General features: G+C 54.2%; 1 protein-coding gene across 1 annotated transcript in view; it reads right to left on the bottom strand.

Annotated features, from left to right (window-relative positions):
* c1qc (complement component 1, q subcomponent, C chain) overlaps positions 1-2,051 on the bottom strand; it is a 6,718-nt gene extending 4,667 nt beyond the window's left edge. The window contains exons 1-3 of the mRNA XM_055936907.1: positions 1,947-2,051; positions 1,462-1,647; positions 1,080-1,374 (exon numbers count right to left, since the gene is read on the bottom strand). Coding sequence (XP_055792882.1) covers positions 1,080-1,374; positions 1,462-1,627 — 461 coding nt within the window. The 5' untranslated portion in view covers positions 1,628-1,647; positions 1,947-2,051. The remainder of the gene's footprint in view (positions 1-1,079; positions 1,375-1,461; positions 1,648-1,946) is intronic.
* Between the last annotated feature and the right edge of the window lie 17,737 nt (positions 2,052-19,788).

The raw sequence follows: 19,788 nt of genomic DNA, 5'->3' as shown, positions 1-19,788 counted from the left end.
GCCAGCCAGCTGGTCAGCACACAATCTGAGGACGCTGCCAGAGATGTCATCTGAGCCGGCAGCTTTGTGAGTATTCAGTCTTTTGAGAGTTTTCCTCACGTCAGTCACGGAGAAGGAAAGCACCTGGTTGTCTGGAGCAGCGAGAGTCTTCCTGGATGGCTCGGTATTGTCTGCCTCGAAGCAAGCATAGAATGTGTTAGACTCGTCTGGGAGGGGAGGCTTCGGTGGGCACCACAAGGCTCGATTTCTCTTTGCAGTCTGTTATAGTCTGTAGTCCTTGCCACGTGTCGCAAGTCTGAGTTATCGAACATCAATTCAAGTTTGAGTCTCTTGTCTTTTTTGCAGCCCTAATGGATTTTGCGAAGCTCGTACCTGCTTGCCTTGTACCGGTCGCGAGCCACTGAGTCACCGGGGTTCATTCTGCTGACATTCAATGCTGCAGTACGGGCTCTCAGCATTGAAAGGATATCTCAGACAGTCGGACAAGGCGTACACTACATGATTTTGGCCCTGATTTAACTTTCCTAGACACATGTTTAAGATCCGAGACAAAATCCCAATGTTGTTGCCTACTCGGGCATACAGACAGCACAGAGCAGGTCAGAGATGTTATCCGAGGGGTCTTCGAGCAGTCCCAGACGGCCTAAAATGTTCAAATGTTTTGATTTTATCGCCATCAAATCTGCAATGCTCTTGTAGTGTGATATATGTAATGACACGTTTTGAGAACAGTGACCAGCAATAGCCAATGAGATGATACCATTGTTTCCCATCACCCAGAATGCATGAGTACTATGGGTCGGTATTTGCTTAAGCCAATGTGTCAAATGGTTACAACTCTGATATTCACAAGCAATGATGTTCAATTCCAAAATGTATTGGCTAGATATTTCAACTTTGTATGGCAAGCGTGAATGTCTGACTCGTCACAGCTCGTTCTAGCTACGGTTAAGAGGTTGGTATCGAGAATCGTCAGAACCAAGAGAAGACCTACGTACGTTGGCAAGACAAAACTACAGGATCGTTGTGAGAGCCTCGGCGATGTTAGAATTTATAAAAGTCGTGGCGCCCGGCGTTACCTGAAGCGTCCCGTCTCTGTGTTGTAGTCCTTGTTAACGTCAGTGATGACCGAGGTAAATCTGATGGGGCTGGCCTTCTCTGGAGGGCTAGCGGTGCCTCTGGCCACGCTGAAGGCAGAATGGAGCAGAGAGCCTGCTGAACCCGACTCCCCTGGCTCTCCCTGGGGTCCCTCTGGCCCTGGGGATCCCTTATCTCCTCTCACACCGCTACGACCCAGCTTCCCAACCGCTCCCTTCACACCCGGCTCCCCCTTCTGGCCCCCCTCTGGTCTCTGGCCCGGTCCAGATACAACACCTGGACAGAAGAGGGAACGTTTTGAGATGTGATCATGTACCCTGGAATGTACCTGGTGGGGGAGGGGGGGGGGGGGGGGGGGGGTACCTGGCACTCCCTTCTCCCCCGTCTCTCCATCTCGTCCGTCCCTTCCTGGTAACCCTGGGAAACCATGCAGTCCAGGCGTCCCCGCCGATGTACACGTCTCCATGGTAACCAGGTCAGGCAGAGCCAATGAGAGCATAGCTCCCATAGCAATGCAAAAACAGACCATAGCAACCACTGAAGAGAGACCTGGAAAAGAGAGGAGAGAGGAAAGCGTAGAGAGTTGAGAGGAAGAAGAGACGGGACAGGAGAAAAGTAGAGAGAGGAGAGGAGAGATAAAACGATCAACATCAGCTGAAATCTGTTTGTTTTAATTGTCTACAACACAAAAACCTGTGTATATCCAAAGACAGAAAGTCATACTGATTTAACAACTTTATAAACAAGTTCAGTTCAACTGTTGTGACACAAACTACAGCAGCAGAGGACAGCAGTTAATATATTATCACAGGTTATATCTGGTTATATCTCAAATAAAACAGACTTACCTGCAGTAGAGAAGATGCACAATATTGTACAATACTGTATGCTGTGTGATTGTAGTATGAGGAGACAGACGGAGAGAGAGCGAGAGAGAGAGAGACAGAGAGAGAGAGAGTCACAGAGAGAGAGAGAGAGAGAGAGAGAGAGAGAGAGAGAGAGAGACAGAGAGAGAGAGAGAGGGGGGGGGGGAGGGAGGGAGAGGGAGAGGAGGTGTTATGTCCTCCAGGAACTGGAACCAAAGCGGAACCTTTGGTCACATCTGCATCCTCAGCAGGTTTCACATCTCCAGGGCCATGGTCACGTGTGTGTATGTGTGTACGTGTTTGTGTGTGTGTGTGTGTGAAAAATACAACTCCATTAGGGTTTCAGAAGACTGAGGCAGGTCTTCCTCTAACTTTGCTCCTTTCATATTTGTAGATCCTGACAAACACCCTGGTCCCTGGCAGTCATACCCATAACATGATGCTGATGACAGGGTCAATACAGGATCAATTCAGGATCAATACAGAATCAATAGAAATATGAAAGGAGCAACGTGTGACTGTGGTTTTTCACCAAAGTTTTTATTTTATTAATTTTTTATTAACTGTAACATTGTAGATAGATTGTAGCTTCCATAAATGTAATGCACAATTTCCAAATCCCCATACATATTTTTTGTAAATATATTTTCCTTTATTATGTTCCCTACCACCCCTCCCCTAATTGGAGACAACTAATGGCTTCTACTTCCAGTTAATACAGACTATATGCATTTTATATATTTATATTTTACATTAGTTGTTTTTAGTCCCATCCTTCAGCTCTCCTCAACCCCTCCCATCTATCTCCTAACACCATCCAGTCCCATCCTTCAGCTCCCCTCAACCCCTCCCATCTATCTCTGAACACCATCCAGTCCCATCCTTCAGCTCCCCTCAACCCCTCTCATCTATCTCTGAACACCATCCAGTCCCATCCTTCAGCTCCCCTCAACCCCTCCCATCTATCTCTGAACACCATCCAGTCCCGTCCTTCAGCTCCCCTCAACCCCTCTCATCTATCTCCTAACACCATCCAGTCCCATCCTTCAGCTCCCCTCAACCCCTCCCATCTATCTCTGAACACCATCCAGTCCCATCCTTCAGCTCCCCTCAACCCCTCCCATCTATCTCTGAACACCATCCAGTCCCATCCTTCAGCTCCCCTCAACCCCTCCCATCTATCTCTGAACACCATCCAGTCCCATCCTTCAGCTCCCCTCAACCCCTCCCATCTATCTCTGAACACCATCCAGTCCCATCCTTCAGCTCCCCTCAACCCCTCCCATCTATCTCTGAATACCATCCAGTCCCATCCTTCAGCTCCCCTCAACCCCTCCCATCTATCTCCTAACACCATCCAGTCCCATCCTTCAGCTCTCCTCAACCCCTCCCATCTATCTCTGAACACCATCCAGTCCCATCCTTCAGCTCCCCTCAACCCCTCCCATCTATCTCTGAACACCATCCAGTCCCATCCTTCAGCTCCACTCAACCCCTCCCATCTATCTCTGAACACCATCCAGTCCCATCCTTCAGCTCCCCTCAACCCCTCCCATCTATCTCTGAATACCATCCAGTCCCATCCTTCAGCTCCCCTCAACCCCTCCCATCTATCTCCTAACACCATCCAGTCCCATCCTTCAGCTCTCCTCAACCCCTCCCATCTATCTCTGAACACCATCCAGTCCCATCCTTCAGCTCCCCTCAACCCCTCCCATCTATCTCTGAACACCATCCAGTCCCATCCTTCAGCTCCACTCAACCCCTCCCATCTATCTCTGAACACCATCCAGTCCCATCCTTCAGCTCCCCTCAACCCCTCCCATCTATCTCCTAACACCATCCAGTCCCATCCTTCAGCTCCACTCAACCCCTCCCATCTATCTCTTACCACCATCCAGTCCCATCCTTCAGCTCCCCTCAACCCCTCCCATCTATCTCTGACCACCATCCAGTCCCATCCTTCAGCTCCCCTCAACCCCTCCCATCTATCTCTGACCACCATCCAGTCCCATCCTTCAGCTCCCCTCAACCCCTCCCATCTATCTCTGACCACCATCCAGTCCCATCCTTCAGCTCCACTCAACCCCTCCCATCTATCTCTGAACACCATCCAGTCCCACCCTTCAGCTCCCCTCAACCCCTCCCATCTATCTCCTAACATCATCCAGTCCCATCCTTCAGCTCCCCTCAACCCCTCCCATCTATCTCTGACCACCATCCAGTCCCATCCTTCAGCTCCCCTCAATCCCTCCCATCCATCTCCTAACACCATTCAGTCCCATCCTTCAGCTCCACTCAACCCCTCCCATCTATCTCCTAACACCATCCAGTCCCATCCTTCAGCTCCCCTCAACCCCTCCCATCTATCTCTGAACACCATCCAGTCCCATCCTTCAGCTCCCCTCAACTCCTCCCATCTATCTCTGACCACCATCCAGTCCCATCCTTCAGCTCCCCTCAACCCCTCCCATCTATCTCTGAACACCATCCAGTCCCATCCTTCAGCTCCCCTCAACCCCTCCCATCTATCTCCTGACACCATCCAGTCCCATCCTTCAGCTCCACTCAACCCCTCCCATCTATCTCTGAACACCATCCAGTCCCACCCTTCAGCTCCCCTCAACCCCTCCCATCTATCTCCTAACACCATCCAGTCCCATCCTTCAGCTCCCCTCAACCCCTCCCATCTATCTCTGACCACCATCCAGTCCCATCCTTCAGCTCCCATCAATCCCTACCATCTATCTCCTAACACCATCCAGTCCCATCCTTCAGCTCCACTCAACCCCTCCGATCTATCTCTGACCACCATCCAGTCCCATCCTTCAGCTCCCCTCAACCCCTCCCATCTGTCGCTGACCACCATCCAGTCCCATCCTTCAGCTCCCCTCAACCCCTCCCATCTATCTCTGACCACCATCCAGTCCCATCCTTCAGCTCCCCTCAACCCCTCCCATCTATCTCCTAATACCATCCAGTCCCATCCTTCAGCTCCCCACAACCCCTCCAATCTATCTCTGAACACCATCCAGTCCCATCCTTCAGCTCCAAAAACCCGTCCCATCTATCTCTGACCACCATCCAGTCCCATCCTTCAGCTCCCCTCAACCCCTCCCATCTATCTCTGAACACCATCCAGTCCCATCCTTCAGCTCCCCTCAAACCCTCCCATCTATCTCTGAACACCATCCAGTCCCATCCTTCAGCTCCCCTCAACCCCTCCCATCTATCTCTGACCACCATCCAGTCCCATCCTTCAGCTCCACTCAACCCCTCCCATCTATCTCTGAACACCATCCAGTCCCAACCTTCAGCTCCCCTCAACCCCTCCCATCTATCTCCTAACACCATCCAGTCCCATCCTTCAGCTCCCCTCAACCCTTCCCATCTATCTCTGACCACCATCCAGTCCCACCCTTCAGCTCCCCTCAATCCCTCCCATCTATCTCCTAACACCATTCAGTCCCATCCTTCAGCTTCACTCAACCCCTCCCATCTCTCTCCTAACACCATCCAGTCCCATCCTTCAGCTCCCCTCAACCCCTCCCATCTATCTCTGAACACCATCCAGTCCCATCCTTCAGCTCCCCTCAACCCCTCCCATCTATCTCTGACCACCATCCAGTCCCATCCTTCAGCTCCCCTCAACCCCTCCCATCTATCTCTGAACACCATCCAGTCCCATCCTTCAGCTCCCCTCAACCCCTCCCATCTATCTCTGAACACCATCCAGTCCCATCCTTCAGCTCCCCTCAACCCCTCCCATATATCTCCTAACACCATCCAGTCCCATCCTTCAGCTCCCCTCAACCCCTCCCATCTATCTCTGAACACCATCCAGTCCCATCCTTCAGCTCCCCTCAACCCCTCCCATCTATCTCTGAACACCATCCAGTCCCATCCTTCAGCTCCCCTCAACACCTCACATCTATCTCTGACCACCATCCAGTCCCATCCTTCAGCTCCCCTCAACCCCTCCCATCTATCTCTGACCACCATCCAGTCCCATCCTTCAGTTCCACTCAACCCCTCCCATCTATCTCTGAACACCATCCAGTCCCGTCCTTCAGCTCCCCTCAACCCCTCCCAGCCTTCAGCTCCCCTCAACCCCTCCCATCTATCTCTGAACACCATCCAGTCCCATCCTTCAGCTCCCCTCAACCCCTCCCATCTATCTCTGAACACCATCCAGTCCCATCCTTCAGCTCCACTCAACCCCTCCCATCTATCCCTGAACACCATCCAGTCCCATCCTTCAGCTCCCCTCAACCCCTCCCATCTATCTCTGACCACCATCCAGTCCCATCCTTCAGCTTCCCTCAACCCCTCCCATCTATCTCTGAACACCATCCAGTCCCATCCTTCAGCTCCCCTCAACCCCTCCCATCTTTCTCCTAACACCATCCAGTCCCATCCTTCAGCTCCCCTCAACCCCTCCCATCTATCTCTGAACACCATCCAGTCCCATCCTTCAGCTCCCCTCAACCCCTCCCATCCTTCAGCTCCCCTCAACCCCTCCCATCTATCTCTGAACACCATCCAGTCCCATCCTTCAGCTCCCCTCAACCCCTCCTATCTATCTCTGACCACCATCCAGGCCCATCCTTCAGCTCCCCTCAACCCCTCCCATCTATCTCTGACCACCATCCAGTCCCATCCTTCAGCTCCCCTCAACCCCTCCCATCTATCTCTGAAGACCATCCAGTCCCATCCTTCAGCTCCCCTCAACCCCTCCCATCTGTCTCTGACCACCATCCAGTCCCATCCTTCAGCTCCCCTCAACCCCTCCCATCTATCTCTGAACACCATCCAGTCCCATCCTTCAGCTCCCCTCAACCCCTCCCATCTATCTCTGACCACCATCCAGTCCCATCCTTCAGCTCCCCTCAACCCCTCCCATCTGTCTCTGACCACCATCCAGTCCCATCCTTCAGCTCCCCTCAACCCCTCCCATCTATCTCTGAACACCATCCAGTCCCATCCTTCAGCTCCCCTCAGCCCCTCCCATCTATCTCTGACCACCATCCAGTCCCATTCTTCAGCTCCCCTCAACCCCTCCCATCTGTCTCTGAACACCATCCAGTCCCATCCTTCAGCTCCCCTCAACCCCTCCCATCTATCTCTGAACACCATCCAGTCCCATCCTTCAGCTCCCCTCAACCCCTCCCATCTATCTCTGAACACCATCCAGTCCCATCCTTCAGCTCCCCTCAACACCTCACATCTATCTCTGACCACCATCCAGTCCCATCCTTCAGCTCCCCTCAACCCCTCCCATCTATCTCTGACCACCATCCAGTCCCATCCTTCAGTTCCACTCAACCCCTCCCATCTATCTCTGAACACCATCCAGTCCCATCCTTCAGCTCCCCTCAACCCCTCCCATCTATCTCTGAACACCATCCAGTCCCATCCTTCAGCTCCCCTCAACCCCTCCCATCTATCTCTGAACACCATCCAGTCCCATCCTTCAGCTCCCCTCAACCCCTCCCATCTATCTCCTAACACCATCCAGTCCCATCCTTCAGCTCCCCTCAACCCCTCCCATCTATCTCTGAACACCATCCAATCCCATCCTTCAGCTCCCCTCAACCCCTCCCATCTATCTCTGAACACCATCCAGTCCCATCCTTCAGCTCCCCTCAACCCTTCCCATCTATCTCCTAATACCATCCAGTCCCATCCTTCAGCTCCCCTCAACCCCTCCCATCTATCTCCTAACACCATCCAGTTCCATCCTTCAGCTCCACTCAACCCCTCCCATCTATCTCTGAACACCATCCAGTCCCATCCTTCAGCTCCCCTCAACCCCTCCCATCTATCTCCTAACACCATCCAGTCCCATCCTTCAGCTCCCCTCAACCCCTCCCATCTATCTCCTAACACCATCCAGTCCCATCCTTCAGCTCCCCTCAACCCCTCCCATCTATCTCCTAACACCATCCAGTCCCATCCTTCAGCTCCCCTCAACCCCTCCCATCTATCTCCTAACACCATCCAGTCCCATCCTTCAGCTCCCCTCAACCCCTCCCATCTATCTCCTAACACCATCCAGTCCCATCCTTCAGCTCCCCTCAACCCCTCCCATCTATCTCCTAACACCATCCAGTCCCATCCTTCAGCTTCCCTCAACCCCTCCCATCTATCTCCTAACACCATCCAGTCCCATCCTTCAGCTCCCCTCAACCCCTCCCATCTATCTCCTAACACCATCCAGTCCCATCCTTCAGCTCCCCTCAACCCCTCCCATCTATCTCCTAACACCATCCAGTCCCATCCTTCAGCTCCCCTCAACCCCTCCCATCTATCTCTGACCACCATCCAGTCCCATCCTTCAGCTCCCCTCAACCCCTCCCATCTATCTCTGACCACCATCCAGTCCCATCCTTCAGCTCCCCTCAACCCCTCCCATCTATCTCTGACCACCATCCAGTCCCATCCTTCAGCTCCCCTCAACCCCTCCCATCTATCTCTGAACACCATCCAGTCCCACCCTTCAGCTCCCCTCAACCCCTCCCATCTATCTCCTAACACCTTCCAGTCCCATCCTTCAGCTCCCCAAAACCCCTCCCATCTATCTCTGACCACCATCCAGTCCCATCCTTCAGCTCCCCTCAATCCCTCCCATCTATCTCCTAACACCATTCAGTCCCATCCTTCAGCTCCACTCAACCCCTCCCATCTTTCTCCTAACACCATCCAGTCCCATCCTTCAGCTCCCCTCAACCCCTCCCATCTATCTCTGAACACCATCCAGTCCCATCCTTCAGCTCCCCTCAACCCCTCCCATCCTTCAGCTCCCCTCAACCCCTCCCATCTATCTCTGAACACCATCCAGTCCCATCCTTCAGCTCCCCTCAACCCCTCCCATCTATCTCTGACCACCATCCAGTCCCATCCTTCAGCTCCCCTCAACCCCTCCCATCTATCTCTGACCACCATCCAGTCCCATCCTTCAGCTCCCCTCAACCCCTCCCATCTATCTCTGAAGACCATCCAGTCCCATCCTTCAGCTCCCCTCAACCCCTCCCATCTATCTCTGACCACCATCCAGTCCCATCCTTCAGCTCCCCTCAACCCCTCCCATCTGTCTCTGACCACCATCCAGTCCCATCCTTCAGCTCCCCTCAACCCCTCCCATCTATCTCTGAACACCATCCAGTCCCATCCTTCAGCTCCCCTCAGCCCCTCCCATCTATCTCTGACCACCATCCAGTCCCATTCTTCAGCTCCCCTCAACCCCTCCCATCTGTCTCTGAACACCATCCAGTCCCATCCTTCAGCTCCCCTCAACCCCTCCCATCTATCTCTGAACACCATCCAGTCCCATCCTTCAGCTCCCCTCAACCCCTCCCATCTATCTCTGAACACCATCCAGTCCCATCCTTCAGCTCCCCTCAACACCTCACATCTATCTCTGACCACAATCCAGTCCCATCCTTCAGCTCCCCTCAACCCCTCCCATCTATCTCTGACCACCATCCAGTCCCATCCTTCAGTTCCACTCAACCCCTCCCATCTATCTCTGAAGACCATCCAGTCCCATCCTTCAGCTCCCCTCAACCCTTCCCATCTATCTCTGAACACCATCCAGTCCCATCCTTCAGCTCCCCTCAACCCCTCCCATCTATCTCCTAACACCATCCAGTCCCATCCTTCAGCTCCCCTCAACCCCTCCCATCTATCTCTGAACACCATCCAATCCCATCCTTCAGCTCCCCTCAACCCCTCCCATCTATCTCTGAACACCATCCAGTCCCTTCCTTCAGCTCCCCTCAACCCCTCCCATCTATCTCCTAACACCATCCAGTCCCTTCCTTCAGCTCCCCTCAACCCCTCCCATCTATCTCCTAACACCATCCAGTCCCATCCTTCAGCTCCCCTCAACCCCTCCCATCTATCTCTGAACACCATCCAGTCCCTTCCTTCAGCTCCCCTCAACCCCTCCCATCTATCTCCTAACACCATCCAGTCCCATCCTTCAGCTCCACTCAACCCCTCCCATCAATCTCTGAACACGATCCAGTCCCATCATTCAGCTCCCCTCAACCCCTCCCATCTATCCCTGAACACCATCCAGTCCCATCTTTCAGCTCCCCTCAACCCTTCCCATCTATCTCCTAACACCATCCAGTCCCATCCTTCAGCTCCCCTCAACCCCTCCCATCTATCTCCTAACACCATCCAGTTCCATCCTTCAGCTCCACTCAACCCCTCCCATCTATCTCTGAACACCATCCAGTCCCATCATTCAGCTCCCCTCAACCCCTCCCATCTATCTCCTAACACCATCCAGTCCCATCCTTCAGCTCCCCTCAACCCCTCCCATCTATCTCCTAACACCATCCAGTCCCATCCTTCAGCTCCCCTCAACCCCTCCCATCTATCTCCTAACACCATCCAGTCCCATCCTTCAGCTCCCCTCAACCCCTCCCATCTATCTCCTAACACCATCCAGTCCCATCCTTCAGCTCCCCTCAACCCCTCCCATCTATCTCCTAACACCATCCAGTCCCATCCTTCAGCTCCCCTCAACCCCTCCCATCTATCTCCTAACACCATCCAGTCCCATCCTTCAGCTCCCCTCAACCCCTCCCATCTATCTCCTAACACCATCCAGTCCCATCCTTCAGCTCCCCTCAACCCCTCCCATCTATCTCCTAACACCATCCAGTCCCATCCTTCAGCTCCCCTCAACCCCTCCCATCTATCTCTGACCACCATCCAGTCCCATCCTTCAGCTCCCCTCAACCCCTCCCATCTATCTCTGAACACCATCCAGTCCCATCCTTCAGCTCCCCTCAACCCCTCCCATCTATCTCTGAACACCATCCAATCCCATCCTTCAGCTCCCCTCAACCCCTCCCATCTATCTCCTAACACCGTCCAGTCCCATCCTTCAGCTCCCCTCAACCCCTCCCATCTATCTCCTAACACCATCCAGTCCCATCCTTCAGCTCCCCTCAACCCCTCCCATCCTTCAGCTCCCCTCAACCCCTCCCATCTATCTCTGAACACCATCCAGTCCCATCCTTCAGCTCCCCTCAACCCCTCCCATCTATCTCCTAACACCATCCAATCCCATCCTTCAGCTCCCCTCAACCCCTCCCATCTATCTCCTAACACCATCCAGTCCCATCCTTCAGCTCCCCTCAACCCCTCCCATCTATCTCTGAACACCATCCAGTCCCGTCCTTCAGCTCCCCTCAACCCCTCCCATCCTTCAGCTCCCCTCAACCCCTCCCATCTATCTCTGAACACCATCCAGTCCCATCCTTCAGCTCCCCTCAACCCCTCCCATCTATCTCTGAACACCATCCAGTCCCATCCTTCAGCTCCCCTCAACCCCTCCCATCTATCTCTGAACACCATCCAGTCCCGTCCTTCAGCTCCCCTCAACCCCTCCCATCCTTCAGCTCCCCTCAACCCCTCCCATCTATCTCTGAACACCATCCAGTCCCGTCCTTCAGCTCCCCTCAACCCCTCCCATCTATCTCTGAACACCATCCAGTCCCATCCTTCAGCTCCCCTCAACCCCTCCCATCTATCTCTGAACACCATCCAGTCCCATCCTTCAGCTCCCCTCAACACCTCACATCTATCTCTGACCACCATCCAGTCCCATCCTTCAGCTCCCCTCAACCCCTCCCATCTATCTCTGACCACCATCCAGTCCCATCCTTCAGTTCCACTCAACCCCTCCCATCTATCTCTGAACACCATCCAGTCCCATCCTTCAGCTCCCCTCAACCCCTCCCATCTATCTCTGAACACCATCCAGTCCCATCCTTCAGCTCCCCTCAACCCCTCCCATCTATCTCTGAACACCATCCAGTCCCATCCTTCAGCTCCCCTCAACCCCTCCCATCTATCTCCTAACACCATCCAGTCCGATCCTTCAGCTCCCCTCAACCCCTCCCATCTATCTCTGAACACCATCCAATCCCATCCTTCAGCTCCCCTCAACCCCTCCCATCTATCTCTGAACACCATCCAGTCCCTTCCTTCAGCTCCCCTCAACCCCTCCCATCTATCTCCTAACACCATCCAGTCCCTTCCTTCAGCTCCCCTCAACCCCTCCCATCTATCTCCTAACACCATCCAGTCCCATCCTTCAGCTCCACTCAACCCCTCCCATCTATCTCTGAACACCATCCAGTCCCTTCCTTCAGCTCCCCTCAACCCCTCCCATCTATCTCCTAACACCATCCAGTCCCATCCTTCAGCTCCACTCAACCCCTCCCATCTATCTCTGAACACCATCCAGTCCCATCCTTCAGCTCCCCTCAACCCCTCCCATCTATCTCCTAACACCATCCAGTCCCATCCTTCAGCTCCCCTCAACCCCTCCCATCTATCTCCTAACACCATCCAGTCCCATCCTTCAGCTCCCCTCAACCCCTCCCATCTATCTCCTAACACCATCCAGTCCCATCCTTCAGCTCCCCTCAACCCCTCCCATCTATCTCCTAACACCATCCAGTCCCATCCTTCAGCTCCCCTCAACCCCTCCCATCTATCTCTGACCACCATCCAGTCCCATCCTTCAGCTCCCCTCAACCCCTCCCATCTATCTCTGAACACCATCCAGTCCCATCCTTCAGCTCCCCTCAACCCCTCCCATCTATCTCTGAACACCATCCAATCCCATCCTTCAGCTCCCCTCAACCCCTCCCATCTATCTCCTAACACCGTCCAGTCCCATCCTTCAGCTCCCCTCAACCCCTCCCATCTATCTCTGAACACCATCCAGTCCCATCCTTCAGCTCCCCTCAACCCCTCCCATCCTTCAGCTCCCCTCAACCCCTCCCATCTATCTCTGAACACCATCCAGTCCCATCCTTCAGCTCCCCTCAACCCCTCCCATCTATCTCCTAACACCATCCAATCCCATCCTTCAGCTCCCCTCAACCCCTCCCATCTATCTCCTAACACCATCCAGTCCCATCCTTCAGCTCCCCTCAACCCCTCCCATCTATCTCTGAACACCATCCAGTCCTGTCCTTCAGCTCCCCTCAACCCCTCCCATCCTTCAGCTCCCCTCAACCCCTCCCATCTATCTCTGACCACCATCCAGTCCCATCCTTCAGCTCCCCTCAACCCCTCCCATCTATCTCTGAACACCATCCAGTCCCATCCTTCAGCTCCCCTCAACCCCTCCCATCTATCTCCTAACACCATCCAGTCCCATCCTTCAGCTCCCCTCAACCCCTCCCATCTATCTCTGAACACCATCCAGTCCCATACTTCAGCTCCCCTCAACCCCTCCCATCCTTCAGCTCCCCTCAACCCCTCCCATCTATCTCTGAACACCATCCAGTCCCATCCTTCAGCTCCCCTCAACCCCTCCCATCTATCTCTGACGACCATCCAGTCCCATCCTTCAGCTCCTCTCAATCCCTCCCATCTATCTCTGACCACCATCCAGTCCCATCCTTCAGCTCCCCTCAACCCCTCCCATCTATCTCTGAAGACCATCCAGTCCCATCCTTCAGCTCCCCTCAACCCCTCCCATCTGTCTCTGACCACCATCCAGTCCCATCCTTCAGCTCCCCTCAACCCCTCCCATCTATCTCTGAACACCATCCAGTCCCATCCTTCAGCTCCCCTCAACCCCTCTCATCTATCTCTGACCACCATCCAGTCCCATCCTTCAGTTCCACTCAACCCCTCCCATCTGTCTCTGACCACCATCCAGTCCCATCCTTCAGCTCCCGTCAACCCCTCCCATCTATCTCCTAACACCATCCAGTCCCATCCTTCAGCTCCCCTCAACCCCTCCCATCTATCTCTGACCACCATCCAGTCCCATCCTTCAGCTCCCCTCAACCCCTCCCATCTATCTCTGAACACCATCCAGTCCCATCCTTCAGCTCCCCTCAGCCCCTCCCATCTATCTCTGACCACCATCCAGTCCCATCCTTCAGCTCCCCTCAACCCCTCCCATCTATCTCTGAACACCATCCAGTCCCATCCTTCAGCTCCCCTCAACCCCTCCCATCTATCTCTGAACACCATCCAGTCCCATCCTTCAGCTCCCCTCAACCCCTCACATCTATCTCTGACCACCATCCAGTCCCATCCTTCAGCTCCCCTCAACCCCTCCCATCTATCTCTGACCACCATCCAGTCCCATCCTTCAGTTCCAATCAACCCCTCCCATCTATCTCTGAACACCATCCAGTCCCATTCTTCAGCTCCCCTCAACCCCTCCCATCTATCTCTGAACACCATCCAGTCCCATCCTTCAGCTCCCCTCAACCCTTCCCATCTATCTCTGAACACCATCCAGTCCCATCCTTCAGCTCCCCTCAACCCCTCCCATCTATCTCCTAACACCATCCAGTCCCATCCTTCAGCTCCCCTCAACCCCTCCCATCTATCTCTGAACACCATCCAATCCCATCCTTCAGCTCCCCTCAACCCCTCCCATCTATCTCTGAACACCATCCAGTCCCTTCCTTCAGCTCCCCTCAACCCCTCCCATCTATCTCCTAACACCATCCAGTCCCTTCCTTCAGCTCCCCTCAACCCTTCCCATCTATCTCCTAACACCATCCAGTCCCATCCTTCAGCCCCCCAGAAAACACCTCCCATCTATCGCTGAACACCATCCAGTCCCTTCCTTCAGCTCCCCTCAACCCCTCCCATCTATCTCCTAACACCATCCAGTCCCATCCTTCAGCTCCACTGAACCCCACCCATCTATCTCTGAACACCATCCAGTCCCATCATTCAGCTCCCCTCAACCTCTCCCATCTATCTCCTAACACCATCCAGTCCCATCCTTCAGCTCCCCTCAACCCTTCCCATCTATCTCCTAACACCATCCAGTCCCATCCTTCAGCTCCCCTCAACCCCTCCCATCTATCTCCTAACACCATCCAGTCCCATCCTTCAGCTCCACTCAACCCCTCCCATCTATCTCTGAACACCATCCAGTCCCATCATTCAGCTCCCCTCAACCCCTCCCATCTATCTCCTAACACCATCCAGTCCCATCCTTCAGCTCCCCTCAACCCCTCCCATCTATCTCCTAAAACCATCCAGTCCCATCCTTCAGCTCCCCTCAACCCCTCCCATCTATCTCCTAACACCATCCAGTCCCATCCTTCAGCTCCCCTCAACCCCTCCCATCTATCTCCTAACACCATCCAGTCCCATCCTTCAGCTCCCCTCAACCCCTCCCATCTATCTCCTAACACCATCCAGTCCCATCCTTCAGCTCCCCTCAACCCCTCCCATCTATCTCTGAAGACCATCCAGTCCCATCCTTCAGCTCCACTCAACCCCTCCCATCTATCTCTGAACACCATCCAGTCCCATCCTTCAGCTCCCCTCAACCCCTCCCATCTATCTCCTAACACCATCCAGTCCCATCCTTCAGCTCCCCTCAACCCCTCCCATCTATCTCCTAACACCATCCAGTCCCATCCTTCAGCTCCCCTCAACCCCTCCCATCTATCTCTGACCACCATCCAGTCCCATCCTTCAGCTCCCCTCAACCCCTCCCATCTATCTCCTAACACCATCCAGTCCCATCCTTCAGCTCCCCTCAACCCCTCCCATCTATCTCCTAACACCATCCAGTCCCATCCTTCAGCTCCCCTCAACACCTCAAATCTATCTCCTAACACCATCCAGTCCCATCCTTCAGCTCCCCTCAACCCCTCCCATCTATCTCTGAACACCATCCAGTCCCATCCTTCAGCTCCCCTCAACCCCTCCCATCTATCTCTGAACACCACCCAGTCCCCTCAACCCCTCCCATCTATCTCTGAACACCATCCAGTCCCATCCTTCAGCTCCCCTCAACCCCTCCCATCTATCTCTGAACACCATCCAGTCCCATCCTTCAGCTCCCCTCAACCCCTCCCATCTATCTCTGAAGACCATCCAGTCCCATCCTTCAGCTCCCCTCAACCCCTCCCATCTATCTCTGAACACCATCCAGTCCCATCCTTCAGCTCCCCTCAACCCCTCCCATCTATCTCTGAACACCATCCAGTCCCATCCTTCAGCTCCCCTCAACCCCTCCCATCTATCTCCTAACACCATCCAGTCCCATCCTTCAGCTCCCCTCAACCCCTCCCATCTATCTCTGAACACCATCCAGTCCCATCCTTCAGCTCCCCTCAACCCCTCCCATCTATCTCTGAACACCATCCAGTCCCATCCTTCAGCTCCCCTCAACACCTCAAATCTATCTCCTAACACCATCCAGTCCCATCCTTCAGCTCCCCTCAGCCCCTCCCATCTATCTCTGACCACCATCCAGTCCCATCCTTCAGCTCCCCTCAACCCCTCCCATCTATCTCTGAACACCATCCAGTCCCATCCTTCAGCTCCCCTCAACCCCTCCCATCTATCTCTGAACACCATCCAGTCCCATCCTTCAGCTCCCCTCAACCCCTCACATCTATCTCTGACCACCATCCAGTCCCATCCTTCAGCTCCCCTCAACCCCTCCCATCTATCTCTGACCACCATCCAGTCCCATCCTTCAGTTCCAATCAACCCCTCCCATCTATCTCTGAACACCATCCAGTCCCATTCTTCAGCTCCCCTCAACCCCTCCCATCTATCTCTGAACACCATCCAGTCCCATCCTTCAGCTCCCCTCAACCCTTCCCATCTATCTCTGAACACCATCCAGTCCCATCCTTCAGCTCCCCTCAACCCCTCCCATCTATCTCCTAACACCATCCAGTCCCATCCTTCAGCTCCCCTCAACCCCTCCCATCTATCTCTGAACACCATCCAATCCCATCCTTCAGCTCCCCTCAACCCCTCCCATCTATCTCTGAACACCATCCAGTCCCTTCCTTCAGCTCCCCTCAACCCCTCCCATCTATCTCCTAACACCATCCAGTCCCTTCCTTCAGCTCCCCTCAACCCTTCCCATCTATCTCCTAACACCATCCAGTCCCATCCTTCAGCCCCCCAGAAAACACCTCCCATCTATCGCTGAACACCATCCAGTCCCTTCCTTCAGCTCCCCTCAACCCCTCCCATCTATCTCCTAACACCATCCAGTCCCATCCTTCAGCTCCACTGAACCCCACCCATCTATCTCTGAACACCATCCAGTCCCATCATTCAGCTCCCCTCAACCTCTCCCATCTATCTCCTAACACCATCCAGTCCCATCCTTCAGCTCCCCTCAACCCTTCCCATCTATCTCCTAACACCATCCAGTCCCATCCTTCAGCTCCCCTCAACCCCTCCCATCTATCTCCTAACACCATCCAGTCCCATCCTTCAGCTCCACTCAACCCCTCCCATCTATCTCTGAACACCATCCAGTCCCATCATTCAGCTCCCCTCAACCCCTCCCATCTATCTCCTAACACCATCCAGTCCCATCCTTCAGCTCCCCTCAACCCCTCCCATCTATCTCCTAAAACCATCCAGTCCCATCCTTCAGCTCCCCTCAACCCCTCCCATCTATCTCCTAACACCATCCAGTCCCATCCTTCAGCTCCCCTCAACCCCTCCCATCTATCTCCTAACACCATCCAGTCCCATCCTTCAGCTCCCCTCAACCCCTCCCATCTATCTCCTAACACCATCCAGTCCCATCCTTCAGCTCCCCTCAACCCCTCCCATCTATCTCTGAAGACCATCCAGTCCCATCCTTCAGCTCCACTCAACCCCTCCCATCTATCTCTGAACACCATCCAGTCCCATCCTTCAGCTCCCCTCAACCCCTCCCATCTATCTCCTAACACCATCCAGTCCCATCCTTCAGCTCCCCTCAACCCCTCCCATCTATCTCCTAACACCATCCAGTCCCATCCTTCAGCTCCCCTCAACCCCTCCCATCTATCTCTGACCACCATCCAGTCCCATCCTTCAGCTCCCCTCAACCCCTCCCATCTATCTCCTAACACCATCCAGTCCCATCCTTCAGCTCCCCTCAACCCCTCCCATCTATCTCCTAACACCATCCAGTCCCATCCTTCAGCTCCCCTCAACACCTCAAATCTATCTCCTAACACCATCCAGTCCCATCCTTCAGCTCCCCTCAACCCCTCCCATCTATCTCTGAACACCATCCAGTCCCATCCTTCAGCTCCCCTCAACCCCTCCCATCTATCTCTGAACACCACCCAGTCCCCTCAACCCCTCCCATCTATCTCTGAACACCATCCAGTCCCATCCTTCAGCTCCCCTCAACCCCTCCCATCTATCTCTGAACACCATCCAGTCCCATCCTTCAGCTCCCCTCAACCCCTCCCATCTATCTCTGAAGACCATCCAGTCCCATCCTTCAGCTCCCCTCAACCCCTCCCATCTATCTCTGAACACCATCCAGTCCCATCCTTCAGCTCCCCTCAACCCCTCCCATCTATCTCTGAACACCATCCAGTCCAATCCTTCAGCTCCCCTCAACCCCTCCCATCTATCTCCTAACACCATCCAGTCCCATCCTTCAGCTCCCCTCAACCCCTCCCATCTATCTCTGAACACCATCCAGTCCCATCCTTCAGCTCCCCTCAACCCCTCCCATCTATCTCTGAACACCATCCAGTCCCATCCTTCAGCTCCCCTCAACCCCTCCCATCTATCTCCTAACACCATCCAGTCCCATCCTTCAGCTCCCCTCAACCCCTCCCATCTATCTCTGAACACCATCCAGTCCCATCCTTCAGCTCTCCTCAACCCCTCCCATCTATCTCTGAACACCATCCAGTCCCATCCTTCAGCTCTCCTCAACCCCTCCCATCTGTCTCTGAACACCATCCAGTCCCATCCTTCAGCTCCCCTCAACCCCTGCCATCTATCTCTGAACACCATCCAGTCCCATCCTTCAGCTCTCCTCAACCCCTCCCATCTATCTCTGAAGACCATCCAGTCCCATCCTTCAGCTCCCCTCAACCCCTCCCATCTCTCTCCTAACACCATCCAGTCCCATCCTTCAGCTCCCCTCAACCCCTCCCATCTATCTCCTAACACCATCCAGTCCCATCCTTCAGCTCCCCTCAACCCCTCCCATCTATCTCCTAACACCATCCAGTCCCATCCTTCAGCTCCCCTCAACCCCTCCCATCTATCTCCTAACACCATCCAGTCCCATCCTTCAGCTCACCTCAACCCCTCCCCTCTATCTCCTAACACCATCCAGTCCCATCCTTCAGCTCCCCTCAACCCCTCCCATCTATCTCCTAACACCATCCAGTCCCATCCTTCAGCTCCCCTCAACCCCTCCCATCTATCTCTGAACACCATCCAATCCCATCCTTCAGCTCCCCTCAACCCCTCCCATCTATCTCTGAACACCATCCAGTCCCATCCTTCAGCTCCCCTCAACCCCTCCCATCTATCTCCTAACACCATCCAGTCCCATCCTTCAGCTCCCCTCAACCCCTCCCATCTATCTCCTAACACCATCCAGTCCCATCCTTCAGCTCCCCTCAACCCCTCCCATCTATCTCCTAACACCATCCAGTCCCATCCTTCAGCTCCCCTCAACCCCTCCCATCTATCTCTGACCACCATCCAGTCCCATCCTTCAGCTCCCCTCAACCCCTCCCATCTATCTCCTAACACCATCCAGTCCCATCCTTCAGCTCCCCTCAACCCCTCCCATCTATCTCTGAAGACCATCCAGTCCCATCCTTCAGCTCCACTCAACCCCTCCCATCTATCTCTGAACACCATCCAGTCCCATCCTTCAGCTCCCCTCAACCCCTCCCATCTATCTCCTAACACCATCCAGTCCCATCCTTCAGCTCCCCTCAACCCCTCCCATCTATCTCCTAACACCATCCAGTCCCATCCTTCAGCTCCCCTCAACCCCTCCCATCTATCTCTGACC

The sequence above is a fragment of the Salvelinus fontinalis genome, chromosome 10, assembly GCF_029448725.1.
Source record: "Salvelinus fontinalis isolate EN_2023a chromosome 10, ASM2944872v1, whole genome shotgun sequence".
NCBI classification, from domain to species: domain Eukaryota; kingdom Metazoa; phylum Chordata; class Actinopteri; order Salmoniformes; family Salmonidae; genus Salvelinus; species Salvelinus fontinalis.
The sequence above is the reverse complement of the archived record's forward strand: the minus strand, read 5'-3'. Positions and strand labels throughout refer to the sequence as shown.